Below are 22,721 nucleotides of genomic sequence, written 5' to 3'. Positions count from 1 at the left end.
GCACAGCAACAGTCAACCGACGGGCCACGAACTGCGGAATCCTTCAGCGACGTGGCCAGGAACCACTTACGTGTGGCGTTGGCGGATGGTAATTCTGCCAGCGGCAAACTAGCGCCGAAGGTGTGGACCAGTGTTGAGGCCAGGCTCTCGGGGATGGTCTTTGAGCATCTCCTGGACATCGAAGGCAAACACCCGGGACTCATCCCCTATTTTGATTCCTCTCAGGTGGTCCGTGGGTTCCACGTTATAGCTTATGTGGACCAGTTCTCTAGGGACTTTCTCGGTTTGTGCGTCGCTAAAATCAGCGGCGCTTGGGAGGGCGTAAAGCTTATGGTCATCCTTTACGACGAGATTCCCAAGAGACCGATCGCTCGCATCTGGTTGCCGAAGCTGCGTATGGATAAGGACAAATTCGTCCGATTCCTGCGCCTTCAGAACCCCAGGATTCCCATGGACGACTGGGTTTTTATCAAGGAGGAGGAACCTCAGACAAACAGCCAACCTTTACTTCTCCATATAAACGAAGAGTGCCTGAAGGCACTGGAAAAGATCGACTATAAAGTGCGGTACGGAGTCAGGAATGCAAAGATCAAAATGTTCCGCTCCGCAAAACGATACGACGATCTAGATCCAATCGACGCCATCAACGAGCAGTTGGAGGAGATGACGATCGACGGTCCGAGGGGGACTGACGAACCCCCAAGCAAGCAGATCATGCTGAGGATAACGCAGATAAATCTGCAGCACTCGAAGTGCGCCTTGGTTAATCTACTTGTCTTCCTCCTAGATGATGACATCGACATCGCACTAATACAGGAGCCCTGGGTCGGAGGCGACCGAGCCATCAAAGGGCTCCAAAGCAAATATTTTAATTTATTCCACAGCACAGGAGACGCTGATCAGGACACACCTAGAGCATGTATTCTCGCGAGGAAGAGTTCCAGCGACCTAGTCGTGGTCAAGCTGGAGCAGACGGGGGCAGAGAACGTGTATATTTCCTCGGCTTACATGGCTCACAACAGATCAGCTCCGCGAGAAGAACTACATCATTTGACGAACACCATAGCAAAAAAGAAAGCCAACTTTTTGATAGGTTACAACGCCAATGCAAGGCATACGCTTTGGGGCAACTCGGAAATCAATGAGAGAAGTGTGTGGCGCGGCAGGATCTGCAGCATTCGAAATTTATTTCGGATGTTGCGGATGCGGACGGGTAGATGGCGCTGAACGCGGAAACTCTCCACTCACTCGTTTTCAGAACGCACCGGGGGAGTGGAGAGCCAGCGGTAAAAAAATGCCGTTGGTTGGGACAGTAAGGACCGCATGGAAATAAGTCGGTCTCTTCTGTATCCAACCGTGGCGCGGAACACTTCGACTCGCGTTTTCCTCGTAAAGTCAAAATATTATAATCAAAAAAATAAGAGTTAAATAGTTAAAGTAAATCAAGTCAAATCATTACAAGTCCAACCTTTTCTTTGCTTTCGATCCGATCTCGACTTTTCTATTTACTGCCCTCGACACCCAAAAGTTATTACGAAAATTCCCCGGGCATCTCACAAGAGCGAGCTTGTCGTGCGAACGGACAATGTTCGATTCCAACAGTGAAGATTAATTAAAGTGGTGACCCCGATAGGAAAAAGTGACAAATTATCCGCCATCGCCGCCATTGGTGAAGTTCTATTGACGACAAAATTCGTCCGAGCAACACGGCAGAAATAGAACTTCCAAACACCTTTCACACACCGGACCAGCCATCATTGCCACGACCTTCCGACAATCTTTGCAGGAAATACTATCCGCGCTTCAGAAGTGTTCCCAAGGTGTGTGGGCGGATTAATGGCGTAAAAGTCTGACGACGTTCGTCAACAAAAAGAAAGTGTCTACGAGATCTCCATATTGCATTCCTGTAAACGCCAGAGTAGCGGACATTCTTGGTAATCGCTTTGAATTGTGGCTGTGTCGCTCGCAACTGTTCCGAGTCCGTGCCCAGCTCGCGCCGCTCTTTCGGCATTTTCTTTTCATTTTGGACAACGGCTCGTGGACAAAAGGAAAATCAGAATTGGGCAGAGTCCAGCCCGCGATCAGGTTCAGAGCAATTGGGCGCTGCAGCGTTCGGAAAGGATAAGTTGAACAACCGCCCGGTCTCCTCGCAGTCAGTGGCCGCGTCATTGCCGTCGTCATTTTGCAGCAAACGGACGTCCCCAGCACCGCCAACGCCGCAGCTACAGCCCGGCGAATTTGATCCAGCGCCGCCGTCGAGGAGGACCCCAGCTCGACTGGAAATTATTAAATATATTTATCTCATCTCTATATTCATTTTATATTCAATTGTAGCATTAGTTGTGCAATATTTACACGAATTATTCGTTATATTAAAAAGTGTTAATAAAATTAAAGCCGCTGCAAGAGACGGCGTTGAGGTGTTTCGAATCGCGAGTTCTCTGTTTTCCCGGTGTTTTTGGTCTGCGCTGGAGAGCGTCCGCTTCGGTCGTCGTTTTTCTCGGTTCGTGCGTGCATTTGTGGGTACGGCCTGCCGTGTTGGTGTAAATTTCACCGCGTTTCAGTAGAAACTCACCGCGTCTGCATCACAATCTCGTACTTCTCGGTAGGAAAAATGTCGTTTGACAGTAAAGACGCGGCAGGCCCATCGGACCCACAAGTGACCGCCCTCGCCGTACGCGTTCCTCCGTTTTGGCGTCGGAACCACGAGCTGTGGTTCGTGCATTTGGAAGCACAGTTCCAAATGTCCGGCATCACATCGGACGCGACCCGTTTCAACTACGCGGTGGTCGGCCTGGACGAAGAGTCCATACTTCTGGTGTCCGACGTAGTGAAGTCGGCATCGTACGCTCAGCTCAAGAGCGAGTTGATCAGGCGCCTGTCGGCAAGCGAGTCGGCAAAATTAGACCACTTGCTGGCGGGTTTAACGTTGGGTGATCGAACTCCCAGCCAATTGCTTCGTGAAATGAGGCAATTGGGTGGGAGCAAGATCGGCGACGACCTGATCAAGTCGCTCTGGCTGCGTCGGCTCCCGGAGGGCACCCAGGCGATCCTAGCCTGCGTCTCCGGTTCCTTGGAGGAACTGGCAGCAACGGCCGATCAGGTACAGGAGGTGTACGTTCGCCCAACCATAGCGGCCGTTCAACCTCCGTCGGATGAGGTCGGCGACTTACGGCGCGAGATCGCGGCCTTAACTGCCAGCGTGGCCGAGATGCGGGCGACGTTGGACGCTCAGCGTTCGAGTGCCAGGCCGCGAGCTCGCTCACGGTCTGCCACACGAAAAGGGCGTTCGGGTAGCAGGTCGTCAAGACAGCCTGCGGACCAGGGTATTTGCTGGTATCATCGTAACTTCGGAGATAAAGCGACAAGATGTACGCTACCTTGCAAATTCGCGCCTACCACAAAAAACTAGGTCCGCGGGGGGTCTTGGCGACGGCCACCCAGAGCGCAGCGCCACGTCGCCTAACTATTTTCGACCCCCTCAGCAGGCGCAACTACCTCGTCGACACGGGTGCGGAGGTTTCGGTTCTTCCCGTACCCCAGCATCATCGACTATACCCACAACCCCTCAAACTGGCGGCAGCAAATTCCTCCCGCATCAATACATACGGGTACAGGCAAGTGGACGTGAGTCTTGGCTTGCATAGGACGTTTCCGTGGCGTTTCATCCTGGCGGATGTCAGCTTCCCCATATTAGGCGCAGACTTCTTGTGTCACTATGGGTTGCTGGTGGACTTGCAACATAAGTCCCTTATAGACCCCACAACCAAACTAAATTCGTCGGGCCAAATGGTATCTCACGCTGACAATAACCTTTCCGTTCTTTTGGAAGACATCTCCGACTCTCGTGTTCGGACACTCCTCCAAAAGTTCAGCCAGATAACTACCGAGTGTAGTCTCTCGAAACCAGTAAAGCACAATGTGCAGCACCACATAAATACTACTGGTTCCCCGATTTTCCCAAAGGTGCGTCCTCTACCACCCCAGAAACTGGCTATCGCGCGGAAAGAATTTGAACAACTTGTTCAACAGGGTATCTGCAGGCCCTCAAACAGCTGTTGGTCTTCCCCTTTACATATGGTTCCTAAGCCAAATGGCGAATGGCGTCCCTGTGGGGATTACAGAAGGCTAAACGCACAGACTGTTCCTGACCGATATCCGATTCCACTCATCCACGACTTTGCGCATCACCTCGCGAATTGCCGCATCTTTTCGACCTTGGACTTAGCCAAGGCATACCACCAAATCCCAGTAGCTCCTGAAGACATTCCAAAGACGGCAATATGCACACCCTTTGGACTCTTCGAGTTCACCCGAATGACTTTCGGATTGTGCAATGCGGCGCAAACCTTTCAAAGGTTCATTCACTCAGTCCTGCGAAACCTCGATTTCTGTTTCGTCTATTTGGATGATGTTTTGGTCGCTTCTTCTACTGAGTCTGAGCACTTAGCCCATCTCGAGTGCATTTTTCAACGTCTCCTTGAGGCCGGTTTAGTCTTAAACGTTGAGAAGTGCAAATTCCTTCAAAAACAGGTGAGATTCCTCGGCCACTCCATTTCCTCTGAAGGAATACAGCCCGACCCAGACAAGGTGCAAGCAATCACAAGCTTCCCGCGTCCAAAAACAGTGAGGGAGTTGAGGAGGTTCTTGGGCATGCTAAACTTTTACCGTCGTTTCCTGCCCAAGGCCGCCCATCACCAGTCCGTTTTGAACGCGTACTTGTCTGGCCCCAAAACAAAAGACACACGAGAGATTGTGTGGTCTGAAGAGGCTGTCTGCGCGTTCAATAAATCCAGACAGCAACTGGCTGATGCTACACTTTTGGCATTTCCTCATCAAGATGCACCCCTAGCCGTTTTTGTTGATGCCTCTGACATCGCAGTAGGTGCTGCCCTTCACCAAAAGGTGGACCAAGTTTGGCAGCCGTTGAGCTTCTTCTCGAAGCAGTTGAATCCCGCTCAACGGAACTACAGCACCTACGATCGCGAACTGCTCGCCGCATACCTGTCCATCAAATACTTCCGTTTCTCCCTAGAAGGCAGGCCGTTCACAGTGTTCACGGACCATAAGCCTCTCACGTTCGCTTTGAAACAGAAGCCCGACAAAGCGTCCCCTCGTCAGCTTCGACACCTGAGCTTCATAAGCCAGTTCACGTCAGACATCCAGCACGTGTCCGGGAAGGACAACATTGTTGCTGACGCTTTGTCTCGTGTCTCCGAAGTTAACATCCCCGCCTCACTCGATTTCTCGGCTATTGCCAAGGCGCAAGTGGATGACGCAGCACTTCAGAGCCTCAAGTCCAACCCCAAATACAAATTTCGGGAGTTGCCCATCTTCGGCTCAAACCTCTCGCTCTGCTGCGAAGACTCGGAAAAGGGACCTCGGCCATACATTCCGGCCACATTTCGCAAGGAAGTGTTCCATGCAGTTCACGACTTGGCGCACCCCGGCATCAGGACAACAAACCGGTTAGTCACCGGAAAATACTTCTGGCCCTCCATGAACAAGGATGTCAATTCCTGGGCCAGAGAGTGCATCGCATGCCAGAAGTGTAAAGTCTCCAGGCATGTAAGGAAAGAAGTGGGCTCATTCCCCCGCACTACCAAGCGTTTCCACACCATACACCTCGACATAATAGGGCCTTTGCGAGACTCGCACGGTTACAAGTATTGCCTCACAATCATCGACAGGTTCACGCGGTGGCCTGAGGCAATACCGCTGAAGGACATTACGGCGCAATCTTGTGCCGAAGCCCTCTGCCGAGAGTGGATACCTCGCTTTGGCGTCCCTGCAGTGATCATCACTGACCAGGGAATGCAATTTGAGTCCACCCTTTTCTCCGAGTTAGGCAAACTCCTGGGTTTTAAACGCCAGCGGACTACTGCATACCACCCGCAGTCCAATGGGATGCTAGAACGTTGGCACCGGACACTGAAAGCCGCCATTATGGCGCGCGACGACCCGTCCTGGACTCAAGTCTTGCCTCTCGTCCTACTCGGCCTTCGTACAACCCGCCGAGAGGAATTTGCTGCCAGCCCCGCGGAGCTGGTTTACGGGGAGAACCCAAGACTCTCAAGCGATCCGGTCTTCGACAAGAGATCGGGTCTCACGGAGTCGGGGTTGGTGCGTCTGCTGAGGGACAATCTCCGACGCATCAAAGCGCCACCACCCATTCGACACTCGTCCATACCTGCTTGTTCGCCCAAGGAACTGGACACGTGCACGCACGTGCTGATCAGGACGGATGCCGTCCGGAAGCCGCTGCAGCCTCCATATGAGGGCCCGTACCGCGTTCTCGAGAGGGGAGAACATTTCTTCCAGCTCGAGATCGGTGGTCACAAAAAGGCGGTCTCTTTGTCCAGGCTGAAACCCGTGTGCGCCCCGAAGCAACGTCGTGTCCGCTTTGTGGATTAACGGCGAACGAAGTTCGGGGATCCGTCGCCGAAACCCCCTAGGTTTCGTCTGGGGGCGGAGTGATGTGGCGCGGCAGGATCTGCAGCATTCGAAATTTATTTCGGATGTTGCGGATGCGGACGGGTAGATGGCGCTGAACGCGGAAACTCTCCACTCACTCGTTTTCAGAACGCACCGGGGGAGTGGAGAGCCAGCGGTAAAAAAATGCCGTTGGTTGGGACAGTAAGGACCGCATGGAAATAAGTCGGTCTCTTCTGTATCCAACCGTGGCGCGGAACACTTCGACTCGCGTTTTCCTCGTAAAGTCAAAATATTATAATCAAAAAAATAAGAGTTAAATAGTTAAAGTAAATCAAGTCAAATCATTACAAGTCCAACCTTTTCTTTGCTTTCGATCCGATCTCGACTTTTCTATTTACTGCCCTCGACACCCAAAAGTTATTACGAAAATTCCCCGGGCATCTCACAAGAGCGAGCTTGTCGTGCGAACGGACAATGTTCGATTCCAACAGTGAAGATTAATTAAAAGTGAGTCATTCTTTAATTTTAATATTACTTCAAACCTCTCGGTGTGTCATAGGTGCAGTACTCCAACCTCCCATTTCCTCTGCTTGGAGAACTCTGACGGTTAGGAGGAGGTCTTTGATATCCTTCTAATAACCGACAATGGGATCCTTAGGGTTGAGGACTGGAGAGTGTCTGACCAGAGATCCTTCTCTGATCACAGTTGGATATTTTTCAGTCTAGATCTTGCCACAGAGGTCTCCAAACCTTTCAGAGACCCCAGGAGGATCGACTGGAGAAAGTTTGGTCAAGTAATTAACAACAAACTCTCCGGTGCGCAAATTGGTAATATTTGCACGGCAGACGAGCTGGAGTCAAAGGTCGGGGCTCTGGAAAAGGCATTCGATACAGCCCTACTAAGTATAGTGAAAAGACATTGCCACCGTCGTGGAATGAAGATCTCCCCAGCCTCAGGAAGCTGACCAGAGAAATTTTCAACATCTGCTGCAGGCAGGTCTTGTTTGGACTATTGTCAGAACATCGAAAGCACCAGTGAATCCCCGAGGCTCAGTACGATTCTGTCCAAGGAGCATAAGAGCCCATCCTTTCTTAAAAAGTGGAGCTGCTGGTTGAAATGCATTTTCCCGCCAGCGAGGAGGACTGTGAGTCAGAACCTTGCTTGGAGGGTTCGCGGCCACGCCAGCTGTGCGAAACTATCAAATCGATAATGACTGAGAATAAGATCAGCTCGGCTATAAACAACTTCGTATATAAATCTCCGGGCCCAGATAGCATAAATCCAGTCGTGCTACAGAAGCAGCAGGGAACGGTTGTGTCGTAGCTTTTTGAGATTTACCGGAGCTGCATCTCTTTAGGATACGTACCGCAGTCCTGGAGAATAGGGTCGTTTCGACGCTGGATGATAATTTTTCACGAGCAATTTTTTTTTAATTTACATCTGCTATTTCAGGTCTTACCATTTTGGTGGCGTACATTTCGGCGAAAGCAAGTTGTGACAATGACCAGTTTTCCACTATAGAGAAGTTTTAGCATAGTCTATGAATCCAGCCAAGGTCTTCCCAACTTGTCGTAGGAAGTCACTAAAAGATGGAAATTTGTTGGCAAGTAACCTTTTGCAGGTTACTTTGAAACTTTATTTCTATCGAAACGTCAACAACGTCTCGGATTGGGATCGACGACTACGACCTTTGCCTATCAAAAACGGACTAGGATTGGTTTCTAAAATGTGCGTATATCCCTCAACAACAGTAGTGAGGGTTTTCAGAGTGCTTCTCTAACTTGAGCGGGAGTTTCAACGATTTAAGCTGGAAATTCTGGGCCAAAGCGAAATAGGATGATGGGACTCTGGATAGCACCCCTCTCCCTCTTGGGACAACGTCATTTTGTATTCTGGAATCTGGCGTCTGATTGTTCCTAACGGCTACCACTCTTTTGTCCTGGGAGCCGGTTTCTGACAGATTTCTGGCTGGAGATTCTGGTCCTGGTTAAGGAGCATCACAATTGTACAATGCTATGCACCAACAGATATTTTCAATGTGGTAAAGAAGGTTGCTCTCTACAAGCAATTACATGCAGCTAGGAGTGATCGTCCTGTGGTGCTAAATGTGACATGTGATGGTGAAGCACCGTATTGGCGACTATAACGATAAGAGTGGGGGGTTTAAGGATTTAGGCAACTTCCACCATCTCATCATTGGTGGCACATTGACTGCATAGAACCTTCCATAAGATCAGTTGGGATTCCACTGAGCGACACTTTGCCATCAGCAGTAGATTTAGGAGTCGTCTCCTTTTCAGCATCGACCGCTTGTATGATCCAACTGTTTGCTCGGCAGTGGGAGAGCCACCTTGCTGATCGGGCGGCAGATTCATTGAGTAACCCACCTGAGAATATCCATGAGCATTGGGCTACTATAAAAGATGATGTTGTAGACATATTTCTTGAGGATTGCGGGGTCCTAATTCCGCATCCATTTGATGTCAGACTGGACCAAATGTTCTGATGTTCTAGGGTGCTACGCAGGTCGTCGCGACGTGGCCGAAGGGACGTCATAAGCTCTAGCTGACTACCAGAGCCACTGCCACGCAGTTGAACGATGAATGGAAGGGGTTGAACACTTAATCAACAACTGAAGAGGTGGAAAAAACTTCATCACGGTTCTTAACTTTGTGATTTTCGGTGAAGTTCTTCCTTTTGTGGATGAAATGCTCAACCACCGTAACATGAGGATACGGACTGCCCTTGCAAGCAGTAGAGAAATCATTTCGACCATCAGTGCACTCAAATGGAGTAAAACTGCTGGGCTTGGCGGTATCCCCGCAGAGTTATCTATCGCTGCACCTGAAGTTACTGCAGGTCTTCTATTTCCACTCGTATGGAAATCTTGAAAATGCGAGATCTTTTCCAAAGAATGGAAGAAGCGGACGATAGTTAAGATTTCAAAGAAGGTATCCGTTCTGAGTGTAACAAGTGGATGGGTTACTAAGGGTAATTTCGATGTGTTTCTTACGATTAAATTATTTGAAATAATTAATACTTGCGTTTTTCTATTCGCTAGTGATATTTATTGGTCTTGCAAATACCTATATTTCGGCAACCCCTCGTTCCCTTCGTCAGTGCTAATATGTCCGCCACCTTAGAGGTTGTATGCATCAGTGTTGGGCATATTTGTATTCGTAAATACGAAAACGAATAAATTCGTACGATGATTTTCTATGAAGACTGACTAGCAGCAGGATCACTATCAAGACCATTCGACATCAACAACGGTCTACGACAAGGGAGTGCCTTATCATGGGTCCTCTTTAACGTGGCCCTGGAGAAAGTGATCCGTGATGCTGAGGTAAATGCGAGGAGTAGGATTCTCTTTAAGTCCGCTAAACTACTGACCTATGGTGACTATTATGGGAAGAACGAGCCGAGACGTACATACGATGAAATCCGCGCACGGTTGTTGTCAGCTAACAGAGCCTATTTCAGCTTACAAAAACTGTTCCGCTCGAAACGTCTCACCATAGGATCAAAGCTCTTATTGTACAAGACAATGATGTTGCCAGTCCTCATGTATTCCTCGGAGACTTAGGTTCTTAGCAAGAAAAATTTGCGAACTCTTGGCCGCGTTCGAGAGAAGAATCCTCCGAAAAATTGTTGACCCCCTACATGAGGATGGACTATTCCGTAACCTACATAACGACGAAATCTATGAGCGATACTGTCAGGTTGTCGATAAAATGGGGGCGGGCCACTTAATCCGTGCGGATGAGGATGATCCAGTCGGGAATGTCTATAAGGGCAATATGTATGGTAGAAAAAGAAGACGTGGGAGACCGTGCCTGAGATGGAGCGATGGTGTAGGTTAGGACGCCAGACAGCTTTTAGGGATGTCGAATTGGTGGACCTCGGCGCAAAACCGGGATATCTGGAGTTCCTTATTAAGGCAGGCCTGGACCGGATACCGGTTTTTGCGCCGTTGATGATGATGTTTGAGATTCGGAAAATCTTGGCAGGCTTTTTCATTATGAGAATATACAACGATCTTACCGGTTGAAATGTACTCTTTCCTAGCAGCAATATCTTGTGTGTTTAACAAGCTATTGACGCGCAGGAGCATCGTAACCTGCAGCGATAGTGAAGCAGCTTGGACGGCTTTGAGAAATTCTTTGATTACCACGAACATCGTTCATGGATATAGAAATCGTTTGAACCCTATATCTAGATTCAGGGAAGTAAATCTCGGATTCCTTAGCAAAAAGACGGTTTCATTTCTCACATTCGGGGATAGGATCCAGCAAATAAATGAAGCGTTGATTAATGCTGCCAGGTATCGGGAAGAAATTGGACCGAGCGTAAATAGCATTAGACGCACTAAACTTCTTCTGTCAGCTGCGAAATTTGTTTTCCACAAAACCTTAAATAGCGAATCAGGCAATGTGTCCAGAAGTTCCCTAAATATTCCGCCATTTGGCTTCATTTAATTATAGAAAACATAATAACTTACCTGTTCATGCAAATCATCCAATTCTGTTGTTGTTCACTTCTACTGGTTATTTTCATCAGTCAGCAGTTTGTAACCTCCATGCACGAGCAGTTGTTTCTTTCCCTTCCTAACTGTTAGCCGTGTTTCAATATTGATTGATAACCCACCAGTTATCACATCGTTGTACCGCTGATCTCACACCGCCGCACTCTTTGATTTGGCTTGACATCCATCCAAAGGGCCAGCAATACATAGCATAGCAATAACAAAAGTACGTGGATACTCTTTTGCATAGTACTTGAACGTTTAATGAGCTTAGAGGGTAGTAAGTGGGTAGATATTCTTATAAGATTCAACGTAAAAAAGTGGAATACTGCAAGTGGTTGTTTAGGGACTTAGATATTGAAGGTAATGGCAATTCGGGATAAAGAGAAAGGAAAACTGCTATGCTGTAGGCACAAATTAGATGAGAACCACTAGGTCTTCCAGTTGATACCTTCAGGAAACGGCAAAATAGCGAACACTACAAACACTCAGATCAGAAATAACTAACTTTGAAGAAAGAGACAAATATGCTTAAATTACCAAGACATCCTGTATTTCAGAAAATCCTTTTATGGAAATTTTAAAATAGGAATTTAGATGCAGTCAGCAACACTTGGGGCAGTTCCGTTGCAGTAGTTGAGCCATCCGTACCAGGCCTTGAATCCTTGTTGTTTGTAGACAAGTTGGGCACACTTCCAGGAAGCGGACAAGTTTCCGAGAAGAGCGGTACAGGAGATTCCGCAGCTATTGTAGGAGGAGACGTTTCCTTGACACCACCATTGGTTGTTGATTTGGAAGAGACCGAAATCTTGGGTTCCGTTGTAGTTGAGGGCTCCGACGGCTTGATCGTTGAAGGATGATTCGTGTTGGATCAAACAAATCCAGTTGGCGAGAGTGGTCAAGTTGGTTACTCCATAGTCGTGGTAGAGGATACGAGCCATTTCACAACGGCTGTAAACCCTGGCTTGAGCACAGGAAACGAGGACGAGAAGGGCAATAACTGCGCTGGCTTTCATTTTGAATAGTTCGGTTCTTCGGAAGACACAAGGAACTGATGAGAATTTGTTAAACTCTCCATCCTTTTATACTCGCATTACAATCAAGATAGATCCATTACCCATTGTTTTCAATACTATGGATTATTTTTGATAACAACCACATTTATGACGCCTAACACTTTAATTAATCAAAGCCAATAGTGGATTACTTTAGATAATTATGCAGATTTTGTCGATCAAGTCTTCCTTTGGCTGATAAGGTAGCTATCGAAATAGTTCGTTGATCTATTGTATAACATTACTTTGCAGTAGCAAATATCATGTGTGCATATGGTATCAAGTTGATATGCTAGTCTAGCATAAATTACTATTGCTAATGGCAAATGGTTGAAAACTGAGAGAAAATGACAAAGAAAGAAAACAAGTGATTGGAGGGATTTACTAAGGATGGTGTTCCTCAGGCTCACTTCCAAATTTAGGATCACCTTCTTTAACACTAATTTGAGAAGGATTAGTGATATTGCGTCCATCTGATGCAGTTCATTGAAGGAGTTAAATATTTCCAACACTAATCTGGTTGCTTTAATCTGACGCCGTACATTGGTCAGGGTTAGCTTAGCCCGTCTCACCAGTTTTATTGGAACATTGAATTCTTTCGCGATCAGGGAAAGCTTTACTTAACTAGCTATCATAGACGGCCCTGTGGATGGAAAAGTGGCACGTATCCTGATTGTATTCTAAAAATTATACTATACCCACTGGTATCCCAGCCGTTGATGATTTTTTTGAGATGAAATCTCATTGGTATGGACGAATGGTATTTTGAACATATGGGGCTTTCCTGTTAATCAGAATAGCGAAGAATATCTTTAAGACTTATTTGGTAGCTGTGTTCATTGATATTCCTTTTTTATCAATTGTCTGGCACTGGTTGGTACTCTTTTAATTAATGCACTAGTGGTGAAGTTTTCGCTCCGCTATTCAAGTTACTGATTATCCTCTTCACGTGTTCACGTCCGCTGTTACTATTGCATGCCTGGGTACGATTCCTTTAGTAGTTAGATTGCAGTCGCTTTCAGATCATGGGCGTACTAGTAATAGAGTTTCTGGGGTATTCCTAGACTTCGTTTATTGTATCTTTCGAACGAGGGTAGCTTGATGTGGTACGCCAATATTGCAGCAGTAAGTCTCACCCACTGAAAATATCCTCATCCTAACGCCCACACCTCTGCAGGACCAGTGTATACCACTACTTTAAGGAGAATTCTGTGACCTATTGGTTCTAGGGGATTTCATTTCCTGGCGCTTCTTTTGTATCGCGGCTTTTGTCGGGTTTATTGTAATTTAATTTCACTGCGACTTCAGCATCACTTCTACCAGGCTGTGCTCATTTTCCTTGTCTTCTCCACAAACCTCGGTCATACATACAGAATAGGTTCCGGGTCCTCGAGGATAGCGGTGCATCCACGAACGTCGGAGCACCCGCTCAATCCCAAGCAATGTAAATATTCCCTATAACTGTGGCCATTTTGTCAATATATAGGTCCAGCAATTGTTTCCGGAATTATCCCACCAGAAGCCTCAGATCGATGCGAATCATCTGCTAACAAATTCAACGGAATAATACCTGCTACAAAACATATTGCATCACTTGATGCTGTTCTTATATGCACTGCGCATCCCCGTTTGATCGATATGTCATATTCATTCTATTTCCGCTCCCATCATTATCCAATACTACCGCCCAGAAAGGAGCCGCATATAGCGGGACCGATGCCTCCATTTCTGTGACTTGTAGTCTCCGACCATATTTTGTTCCACCGATATTAGGCATGATTTTCGTTAGAGATAGACTAGTCATTGCTGGCTTTTTTTGAATATAGTCCAAGCGCCATTAAACCTCTGTATGGCATCGATCATTTCCCCCAGATATCTAATAATAGATTTTGAAATGATCTCGTGATTATCATCCCAAATTTTGATAGTATTGTTTTACTTGCGATTAGCAGTAAGGACCGCTTCCATCTTTTCACCTGTCAGGTCCAATTTATTCATTCGCAAAGATGATTTAATGCTATGAATGGTTTCAATTTCATGAAGTTTTTTGTCCTCGGGATGCTTCGCACTTTTGCTTTTCCAGGTCGTCTGGAAAGGCCTTTGGCGCGCGAAGGTCAAGTAACACCTTGGGGGACAAAACAAATTAGGAACACCCGCTGTAGCAATGTATGTATTTTTCATCCCGTTGTCCGAATCATGCCAGAGAAGCCTCTCTGAGAGTAAACTCTTGATTAAGCGAGCTAATTGATCAGGGGTACGCAGATCGCCGAAGGTGCTTTTAACCTAAACGCAGTTGGTTGAACTAAAGACATTTCTGACATCTACCTCAGCACCGCGCAGTACTTACCAATAACGATACTTTCAGATCCAAATCAACATCTATTGCTATAGCATTGATTGAACAACGGGCCGCCGAAATCTAGACTGCCTTTCTGATAGACCACTCGCTAATCCGACAAACGGAAGCAACCGGCTATATATCCGCTCTCCCATTAAAGAAAGACAGGAGAGGGTGAGACAGGTGGTTTCTGAGGCTTCGATAGCAGAGATGACCTCTGCCTTTTCACTGGGTGGCTAGAGTTGGGCCTGAACTTGGCAAGCAACTTGAGTTTTTTGCATAAGATTTCGTCACACCTGGAGTCCGCTTATCCACAATACGTCAACAGATCTTCCATAGTTCCTCCTTAGAAACCTTGGGTACCAAGAAGTCGTCCTGACAAAACAATGATCGAGATCCACTTGCCTCCTTCGGCGGAAAAAGAGTTGAGGTTTTAATCAGATCTGTGGGCATATTTTTTTTCCACTACAATCTTCTTGGCAACGCACTATGGATTCATGCTCGTATCATCACAATGCTGCTTCATTTATTTTTTTTGCCTTTTGATATAATCTTTTTAAGGTTACCCGTTATTTTCTCCATTTTCGATTGTTCTAGTTCTTCTCTTGTTCTTTGGCAAAGCCCTTCCCCCATTATGCTGATACTCGTTCGCTTCCTTTTCGAGTCACGGTAGACCAGCCTCCTAGACAGCCCGGTTGTTGCTGTGGTTGTGGTGCTCACTTATTCGTCAGGCCATCCCTCTCAACAGCGAACTAGTGAGATATGTAAGTCAGATCAGAGATCGAAGCCTACCCTATACTTCGGAAGAGCACCCAATCAGTTTTGGCAAGTACAATGTTCAGCGCCACAAAGGTTTCGATTGGAATTTGGCGCCTGGTATTCGCTACGTGGCTTCCCCACTCTGAGTCCCAAGTGTTAAAATAGCCAGCAATTGTTTTAGAGCTATGGTCTCAGGGCTACAATACCAGACTGTTCAATATCTCTTTGTATTGTGCTATTGCTGCCTTATAATAACGATAGATAGAGGGACCACTGATTTTTGCCATAACAAGACCGTGTCTGCACCATCTGATTGTGCTGACGTTCCACCCTCCTCCACTGCCTTTGCCAACATTGATCATGAGTCTCTGGTGCAATCCTTGTTGATATGCATGATGATGGTCTCCTGGATTCTTCACCTCTTCGATCTATTTGTTGCTAAGTAAAAAGGTGACTTTTTTTAACAATCTAGGTACCTGCATATGACTCCCCATTATTTTTAGGGAACTCTGGTCCATATTACTAAGATCTTTCCGGGAAGTAACCTCGTCTTGGTGCTCGTATTCGTTTGTTCTTTTGCTGCTGATCGCACCTCAGTTTGCGTTTCTAACACCTTTCCCTCCCCACTATGGAAGTTATCTGTTGACTTATCGCCTCATCTATTGAAGTATCAGAACCCCTTTCTGTGTTCGCCTGATCTGCGTTGCTCTATTGTCCAAGCCGATCTGATGGGCTTGAGTTTTTAGCTGTCGGAAGACATCGGCATAGAAAAATAGAAATCATTATTACTTCCACGTCCGTTTTTCTGCTGTTTTTATTTGTCTCGATCGTGGCACTCAGGCCTCATTTTAACTTTATTTAATGCAGTACAGTTTCCTGTCCTCTCCTCACTACTATACTACGAGAATCTGATCAGTCTTGGGAGTGTGTTTGATATTGCTTTGAGGATGAAGTATGGATTTCATAAGGGAAGCTTATCAAACGTTTCTGGAGTTCCGTTCAGTTGCTGGCAACTGCTTTCCCCAGCTCTTCGTTTGAGTTGTGTTTGAGGTTCTGCTCTCAAGCAAGTGGATTATCTAAATTTAAGCTATATGTTATTTATGGAAAACAATTTTTTTTCAGAATATCTTTTTATTGAAATTTCAAAATAGAAATTTAGATACAGTCAGCAACACTTGGGGCAGTTCCGTTGCAGTAGTTGAGCCATCCGTACCAGGCCTTGAATCCTTGTTGTTTGTAGACAAGTTGGGCACACTTCCAGGAGGCTGACAAGTTTCCGAGAAGAGCGGTACAGGAGATTCCGCAGCTATTGTAGGATGAAACATTTCCTTGACACCACCATTGGTTGTTGATTTGGAAGAGACCGAAATCTTGGGTTCCGTTGTAGTTGAGGGCTCCGACGGCTTGATCGTTGAAGGATGATTCGTGTTGGATCAAACAAATCCAGTTGGCGAGAGTGGTCAAGTTGGTTACTCCATAGTCGTGGTAGAGGATACGAGCCATTTCACAACGGCTGTAAACCCTGGCTTGAGCACAGGAAACGAGGACGAGGAGGGCAATAACTGCGATGGCTTTCATTTTGAATAGTTCGGTTCTTCGGTTGAATCAAGGAACTGATGAAAATTCGATGAACTGTGTGGCCTTTTATACTTGGATTTCACTGAAGCTAGATCCGCCACCTATTGTCTTCGGCACTATGGCTTATCTTAGATAACAACCACATGCATGGCATCTAAAGTTTTAATTAATATTGACTAATGCAGATTATCTTGTAAACTACTCCGATTTTATCTTCTCAGTCAATTCGTTTTTGCCATGGCTTTCCAAATCATTCTGACGATTTTCCCAATTTTCAATTTTCGATTTTTTTATCTAAGATGAACTAGGATTAAACCAGTTAATGTTGTTCAAAGCGAGTCTCTTTAAAATAAAAGAAGTTAGTCCATAATCTTGGCTAATTTCCGAAAAGCTTTTGTAAAATAAATAAAACAAAACTGTAGTCTGCGACGTAACATATCCTACGTCTTTCATTGGTGAGCCATTTCCACAGCGATGAGGGTTTGGGGCCTTGACGGGGGAATACGTTCTTCCTGGGGATCATGCTGCGCGCAGATACAATGATTTTTGCCCGGGTAGAGGTAATGGAGCTCTTGGATTCATGTCAATAATTTCTTTCAAGCAGATTATATATAGGAGATTTGTCTCCCGGCGCATTGTTTGAATTTGTATTGTGAAAGAAAATCATTGCACATGTCCGATGTTCTTTAACCACTTCAGCGTGAAGTATCATTTTCATGGTGTCGGTGTCGTGTATGTAATGCATGAAATAGGGGAAACATACACAAGAAAACCTATCTCGTACTTAACCCGCGTATGTGTAGTGACATTTCGTGGCGCCAAAAAGCTCAAAAAACTTTGTTTCTTTTGTAAGTAGGCTTCTTAGTTTCCTGATATTATCAAAATTTAACCCCCGCTACTGAACAATGGCTTAATTATGAATGTGTGCATGGAATGTGCCCCTTTGGTATATCCTAGTTCTATATGTAGTTAAAACGCTTTTCGATGAGAGCGTTGCATTCGAAAGGAATTATGGTCGGTTTGCGGATTTCTACGTCAGGTTTCTGGCCAAGGGACCTCTATCTTTGCTTTGCACCTGAGATTGATTTCTTCCTGACGACATGATCGCTTGAGTGATCTTTCTTTTTGGCACACACAGGATACAACAATCTGTGTCAGCGCTTTGATTAAAGTGATACGTTACGATGTTTGTGAATCGCCAACAGTTCTTCATGTTTAGTGTTAAGCTTGTCCTGCCGCTTCTTGTATGTAGAGGGATAAGACTTCTTTGCGGTTCTGTGTACTGAATTGATTTGCTGGAGAGGGTCATCCCCACATTCTCATAGAAGGTGATCAGAGCCGAATTTTCAATGAACTCATTCGCATCTTCACACGAAGTATCACCGTATGTCTGGAACCCTGAGATCACGGATGGGCGTATAAGAGGATATTCGGCTATAAAACTTGTGGATAATATGTGCTAAGCCCTATTATTTGCAATTGGCCCCTTGCGAGGGCTTCATGGTTACTCATTGGTTGGCCTAGCAGCACCGTCAAGTAACATGCTGTGATGACATCCAAAACGTGGTCATTTTCGACAGATGCGGAGTTGCCCTCAATGACGACAACGTGGATTGATTCCCACGATGAAGCCTAAAGCCTGGGAAACACCTGCTGAACCAACAGCTTTACTACCAAATTCTATCTCCACCTCCACATGGTAACAGCAGGGAATTCTTTTCAACAAACCGCTAGAGGCACAAATTGTATCAACTCATCCTCTAAGTTGGCGTGATGTAGGACTGATAAGCCTACACGGAAATCAATTGATACGAAGTCACATAAGGAGCCTTGGGCAAGATGGACCTTACAACGACGAACTCGACAACGAAAACGCATTAACCATTTACGCATTTCGTTTTTAAAGGAGCTGGCAGGGTAGCGGATATCCTGTCCTAATATAAAGCTGATGTAACACTGTTACATGAGATGCAATCGACAGGGACCGGCCTCCAAGAGAAGAGCCACTATACCATTTATTATTGTGGCCATCCAGTAAACCATGTGCTTGGAGTAGGTTTCTTAGTCTGCCAAAAACTGAAATCTGCTGTTAACGGCTTTGAAACCATAAGCGAGTGACTATACATTCTCGGTTTGCGAAGTGAATTTCGAAATATAGGCTTGATCAACCATACCTTCATACCTCTACATAGAAGACTGAATAGCCGGAGAAGGATACTTTCCTCGATAGAAGGAATCCCCGAAGCCTGTCCCAAGTATGATGTCAAAATCATACTTGTAGATTTTAACAGTCAGTCGCCGGCTCTCATAGCTTACGTAAGAACATCAATGGTAAAGGACTGCGGATTATTTAGTTAGCGGTATCCCACGGAATAGTTATTGGAAGTTCCTGGTTTGCTCGAAAAGCGGTTCACAAACATACATGGGCCCGTCAGGACGGGACCACTTTCAACCAAATTGACCACGTGTTGACTGAACGAAACCACCTTTTAGCCTTGATGGATGTCAGAACATATAGAGGGGCTAGACTCGAATCACTATTTTGTTGGGATGGTTCTTAAATAGTAACACCGCTTAGAATTTCTTATGGCAACCAGGTGCGAGCCTGAAGCCTAAAACCACCCAAAGTAAAGCCCTACGTAACACCTATAACGGAAAATGGATCCCGCAATAACCGCAGTTGGAGATGAAACATCGAAAATAGATTTTCACAACCACTTAAAGAACGTTACTTGGCCCTAGTCGCAAAGAAAGTCGAAATGGCTGGTTTGACGACGAACAATGCTGCATACCGGGCAACGCTGTACGCTCAAAGAACGTAGGCACTCGTAGAGGTGTATCAGAAACTCCGTCGAGTGGAGAAGCGACCTTACAGGCCGAAAAGGGAAGCGTGGGAGAACCAACAGGCCTGTGAACTGGCGAAGTACAGGGAGTAATTACACGAGCCGCGAAAGTTTTACCAAAATGTCAGCAGGATGACCTTTATCCTATGCTCATCCTGCAAGATAAAGAGGGAAATCTTATTTCTGGCAGAATCGGCATATTTGAGCGATAGGTTGAGTATTTTAATGAAATGTTCAACAACCAGAAATTCCGCAAATTATAGGTCTTCAGTTGTGGAGACGATGGACAAATGCTACTACCACCAAGCATGGAAGGAACAGGCCATGCAATTCATCGGCTTACGAATCATAAGTCGCCAGGAGCCGATGGAACAGTAGCTGAACTGGTTAAATATGGAGGCGACCAACTACATCAACTGATGCTCAAGGTGTGGGAGTTAATTCTTGATGAGGAATTATCTGTGCGATAAATAAAAAGGGAGATATCACCCAGTGTATCAATAAGAGAGGCATCATATTGTCGAGTACTACCTATAAGATATTCTCCGTTATCATGATATTCTAATAGCCTCATATGTCTAGAAATCACAGGCTTATACCAAAGAAGCTTCACTTTAGATAAATCACCAATAGATCAGATTGTGCCGCAAAAACTTTTGAAATATGGTCGTCAGTTGCACGACTTCCAAGCCACTTATGATAACATAGTCAGGGTAAAACTGTACACTGTCATGAGAAAACGGTTGACTTTTCTAGTCCTGACCACTTTGCGAGACCAGATTACCTTCGCGGGATGTACAAACTGCCTTCATTCAAATCTAGCAGGCGGTGCGAAATCTGGGTGGTAAAGCAAAGTAGGCAAGACGAAATATAAAGTGACAATGACAGCATTAAAAGCAAAGGAAATAATAACAAATAACATTGGTCAACTTAGAATGATAAAGATAGGAGAATACAACTTTGAAATCGTTGATAATTTCTCCTGACCAGGGTTGAAAATCGCAATCGATGAAAACCGCGCAAAGTTGTTGGCAGCTAACGGAGCCTATTTCAGCCTAAAAAAAAGCCTGTTACCTTCGAATCGTGTCACAATAGGATCACAGCTTGCGTTCGAGAGAGAGAAAAAGAAGACGTGGCAGACCCTAGCTCAGATGGAACGATAGTGTAGGTGGAAACACCAAGCACCTTTGAGGAGTTCCTTATTAAAGTCTAGACCGCACACTGGTTGTAGTGCCGTTGGTGAAGATGAAAATCACCCCTAATCTCCAAGGAAGAGCCTGTGATTACGTGATCTGATGGTCAACTTTCTTAGCTTTTCACGCTTTTAATTAACATTGTCTTCCTGGCGGAGTATGAAGTGTGGATTCTCACTTTGATCACATTTATCTATCGCCGTTATTACAAACCTCACAAAATGCCTCTGGACGAAAACGAAAAATAATCAGCCCTAAAGCAAACTGATTACCTTAATTTAAGGTATCTGTTATTTACGAAATACGACAGTTTTTCAGAAAAGCATTTTATTGAAATTTGAAAACAAAAATTTAGATACAGTCAGCAACACTTGGGGCAGTTCCGTTGCAGTAGTTGAGCCATCCGTACCAGGCCTTGAATCCTTGTTGTTTGTAGACAAGTTGGGCACACTTCCAGGAGGCTGACAAGTTTCCGAGAAGAGCGGTACAGGAGATTCCGCAGCTATTGTAGGATGAAACATTTCCTTGACACCACCATTGGTTGTTGATTTGGAAGAGACCGAAATCTTGGGTTCCGTTGTAGTTGAGGGCTCCGACGGCTTGATCGTTGAAGGATGATTCGTGTTGGATCAAACAGATCCAGTTGGCGAGGGTGGTCAAGTTGGTTACTCCATAGTCGTGGTAGAGGATACGAGCCATTTCACAACGGCTGTAAACCCTGGCTTGAGCACAGGAAACGAGGACGAGGAGGGCAATAACTGCGATGGCTTTCATTTTGAATAGTTCGGTTCTTCGGTTGAATCAAGGAACTGATGAAAATTCGATTAACTGTCCATCCTTTTATACTTGGATTTCACTAAAGATAGAATCGTCACCTATTGTCTTCGGCACTATGGCTTATCTTAGATAACAACCACATGCATGGCATCTAAAGTTTTAATTAATATTGACTAATGCAGATTATCTTGGGTAACTACTCCGATTTTATCTTCTCAGACAACTGCTGTTTAGACTAACAGCGCAACAGATAGAAACTCAAAGCACCACTCCTCATGAAAATGTGACTAACTATGAGGAGTGGGTTCATGTGATTCATCCATGGCTTGAATCATTCTTGCGGTCTGAGCTAGTAGATATGGTACCTTAGTAACTTGCCTCATCATGTAATGTGTACACTGGTAAAAGTAGCTCGACAGCCCAATAAGTGCTATGGTGCATCATTTTGATACCGAAATTTATGAGACCCTGGTCTTTATAAGGGTCAGGAAGTCAAATCTGGCGGACTTTAAATCGAAGGGCTAACCTTTGTAGTTCATGAAAATTAAAAGTGTTCTTAAGCCCACCAGAGAAAAATTGGCCTAGAATCTATTGCTGGGATTTGTCAAAATGACAATCACAAAAGAAATACTTCTGGATCAGTACTTTTTACAGTAGCTTTGGCAGTGCGTACCACATGGTATGCCCATGGTTTTGACTGAAGATGGCCAATTGACACATAGTATGAATAGATTCTGCTCCTAACCGTAATCAGCGAGACATGGGTTGCACTCGTCATTGGGCAGTAGCGAGGGGTACTCCTTACTGTATTCTGCAAACCCCAAAAAGCTTATTTTGAACAAGCCACCCCCATTGCTCAGTTCATCCCTGGACTAACTTGCCAGTTTAGGGTATATCACCACTATCTCTAAAGTTTTAATGGTGACTTAACTATCAGCTAAAATAGCTATATTCCATTTGGGAGTCTAACCTCAGTTTACTTGCTTGTAAGCCCCTCAGATAGCTGGTATTTTCACCTGGAAAACACTGGTATACTTGTATTGTACAACCTTGCAGTACAATACAAGTATTCGCGGCTGTACGAATCAAATATATAATATCCAAGAAACTCACACTACAATTCCATAGCCCCTTTTTGATCCTTCAATGCAAAATATGATACCATTATTTTTCAACACATCACGGGTCTTTCAACTGGAAGAATATTCGCGTTATTC

General features: G+C 45.5%; 3 protein-coding genes across 3 annotated transcripts; all 3 read right to left on the bottom strand.

Annotated features, from left to right (window-relative positions):
* Window positions 1-11,554: 11,554 nt before the first annotated feature.
* LOC119654095 (lysozyme 2-like) lies at window positions 11,555-11,902 on the bottom strand. Its single transcript, XM_038059259.1, has one exon. The coding sequence runs from the start codon at window positions 11,900-11,902 to the stop codon at window positions 11,555-11,557; it is 348 nt and encodes a 115-aa protein (XP_037915187.1).
* A 4,366-nt stretch (window positions 11,903-16,268) lies between these two features.
* On the bottom strand, window positions 16,269-16,616 carry LOC119654094 (lysozyme 2-like). The gene has a single exon (XM_038059257.1). It carries the CDS (start codon window positions 16,614-16,616, stop codon window positions 16,269-16,271), a length of 348 nt encoding a protein of 115 aa, XP_037915185.1.
* A 4,462-nt stretch (window positions 16,617-21,078) lies between these two features.
* On the bottom strand, window positions 21,079-21,426 carry LOC119654093 (lysozyme 2-like). Its single transcript, XM_038059256.1, has one exon. The coding sequence runs from the start codon at window positions 21,424-21,426 to the stop codon at window positions 21,079-21,081; it is 348 nt and encodes a 115-aa protein (XP_037915184.1).
* Between the last annotated feature and the right edge of the window lie 1,295 nt (window positions 21,427-22,721).

The sequence above is a fragment of the Hermetia illucens genome, chromosome 4, assembly GCF_905115235.1.
Source record: "Hermetia illucens chromosome 4, iHerIll2.2.curated.20191125, whole genome shotgun sequence".
In the NCBI taxonomy this organism is placed as follows: Eukaryota; Metazoa; Arthropoda; class Insecta; order Diptera; family Stratiomyidae; genus Hermetia; species Hermetia illucens.
This window is presented reverse-complemented; position numbering and strand designations above follow the sequence as displayed.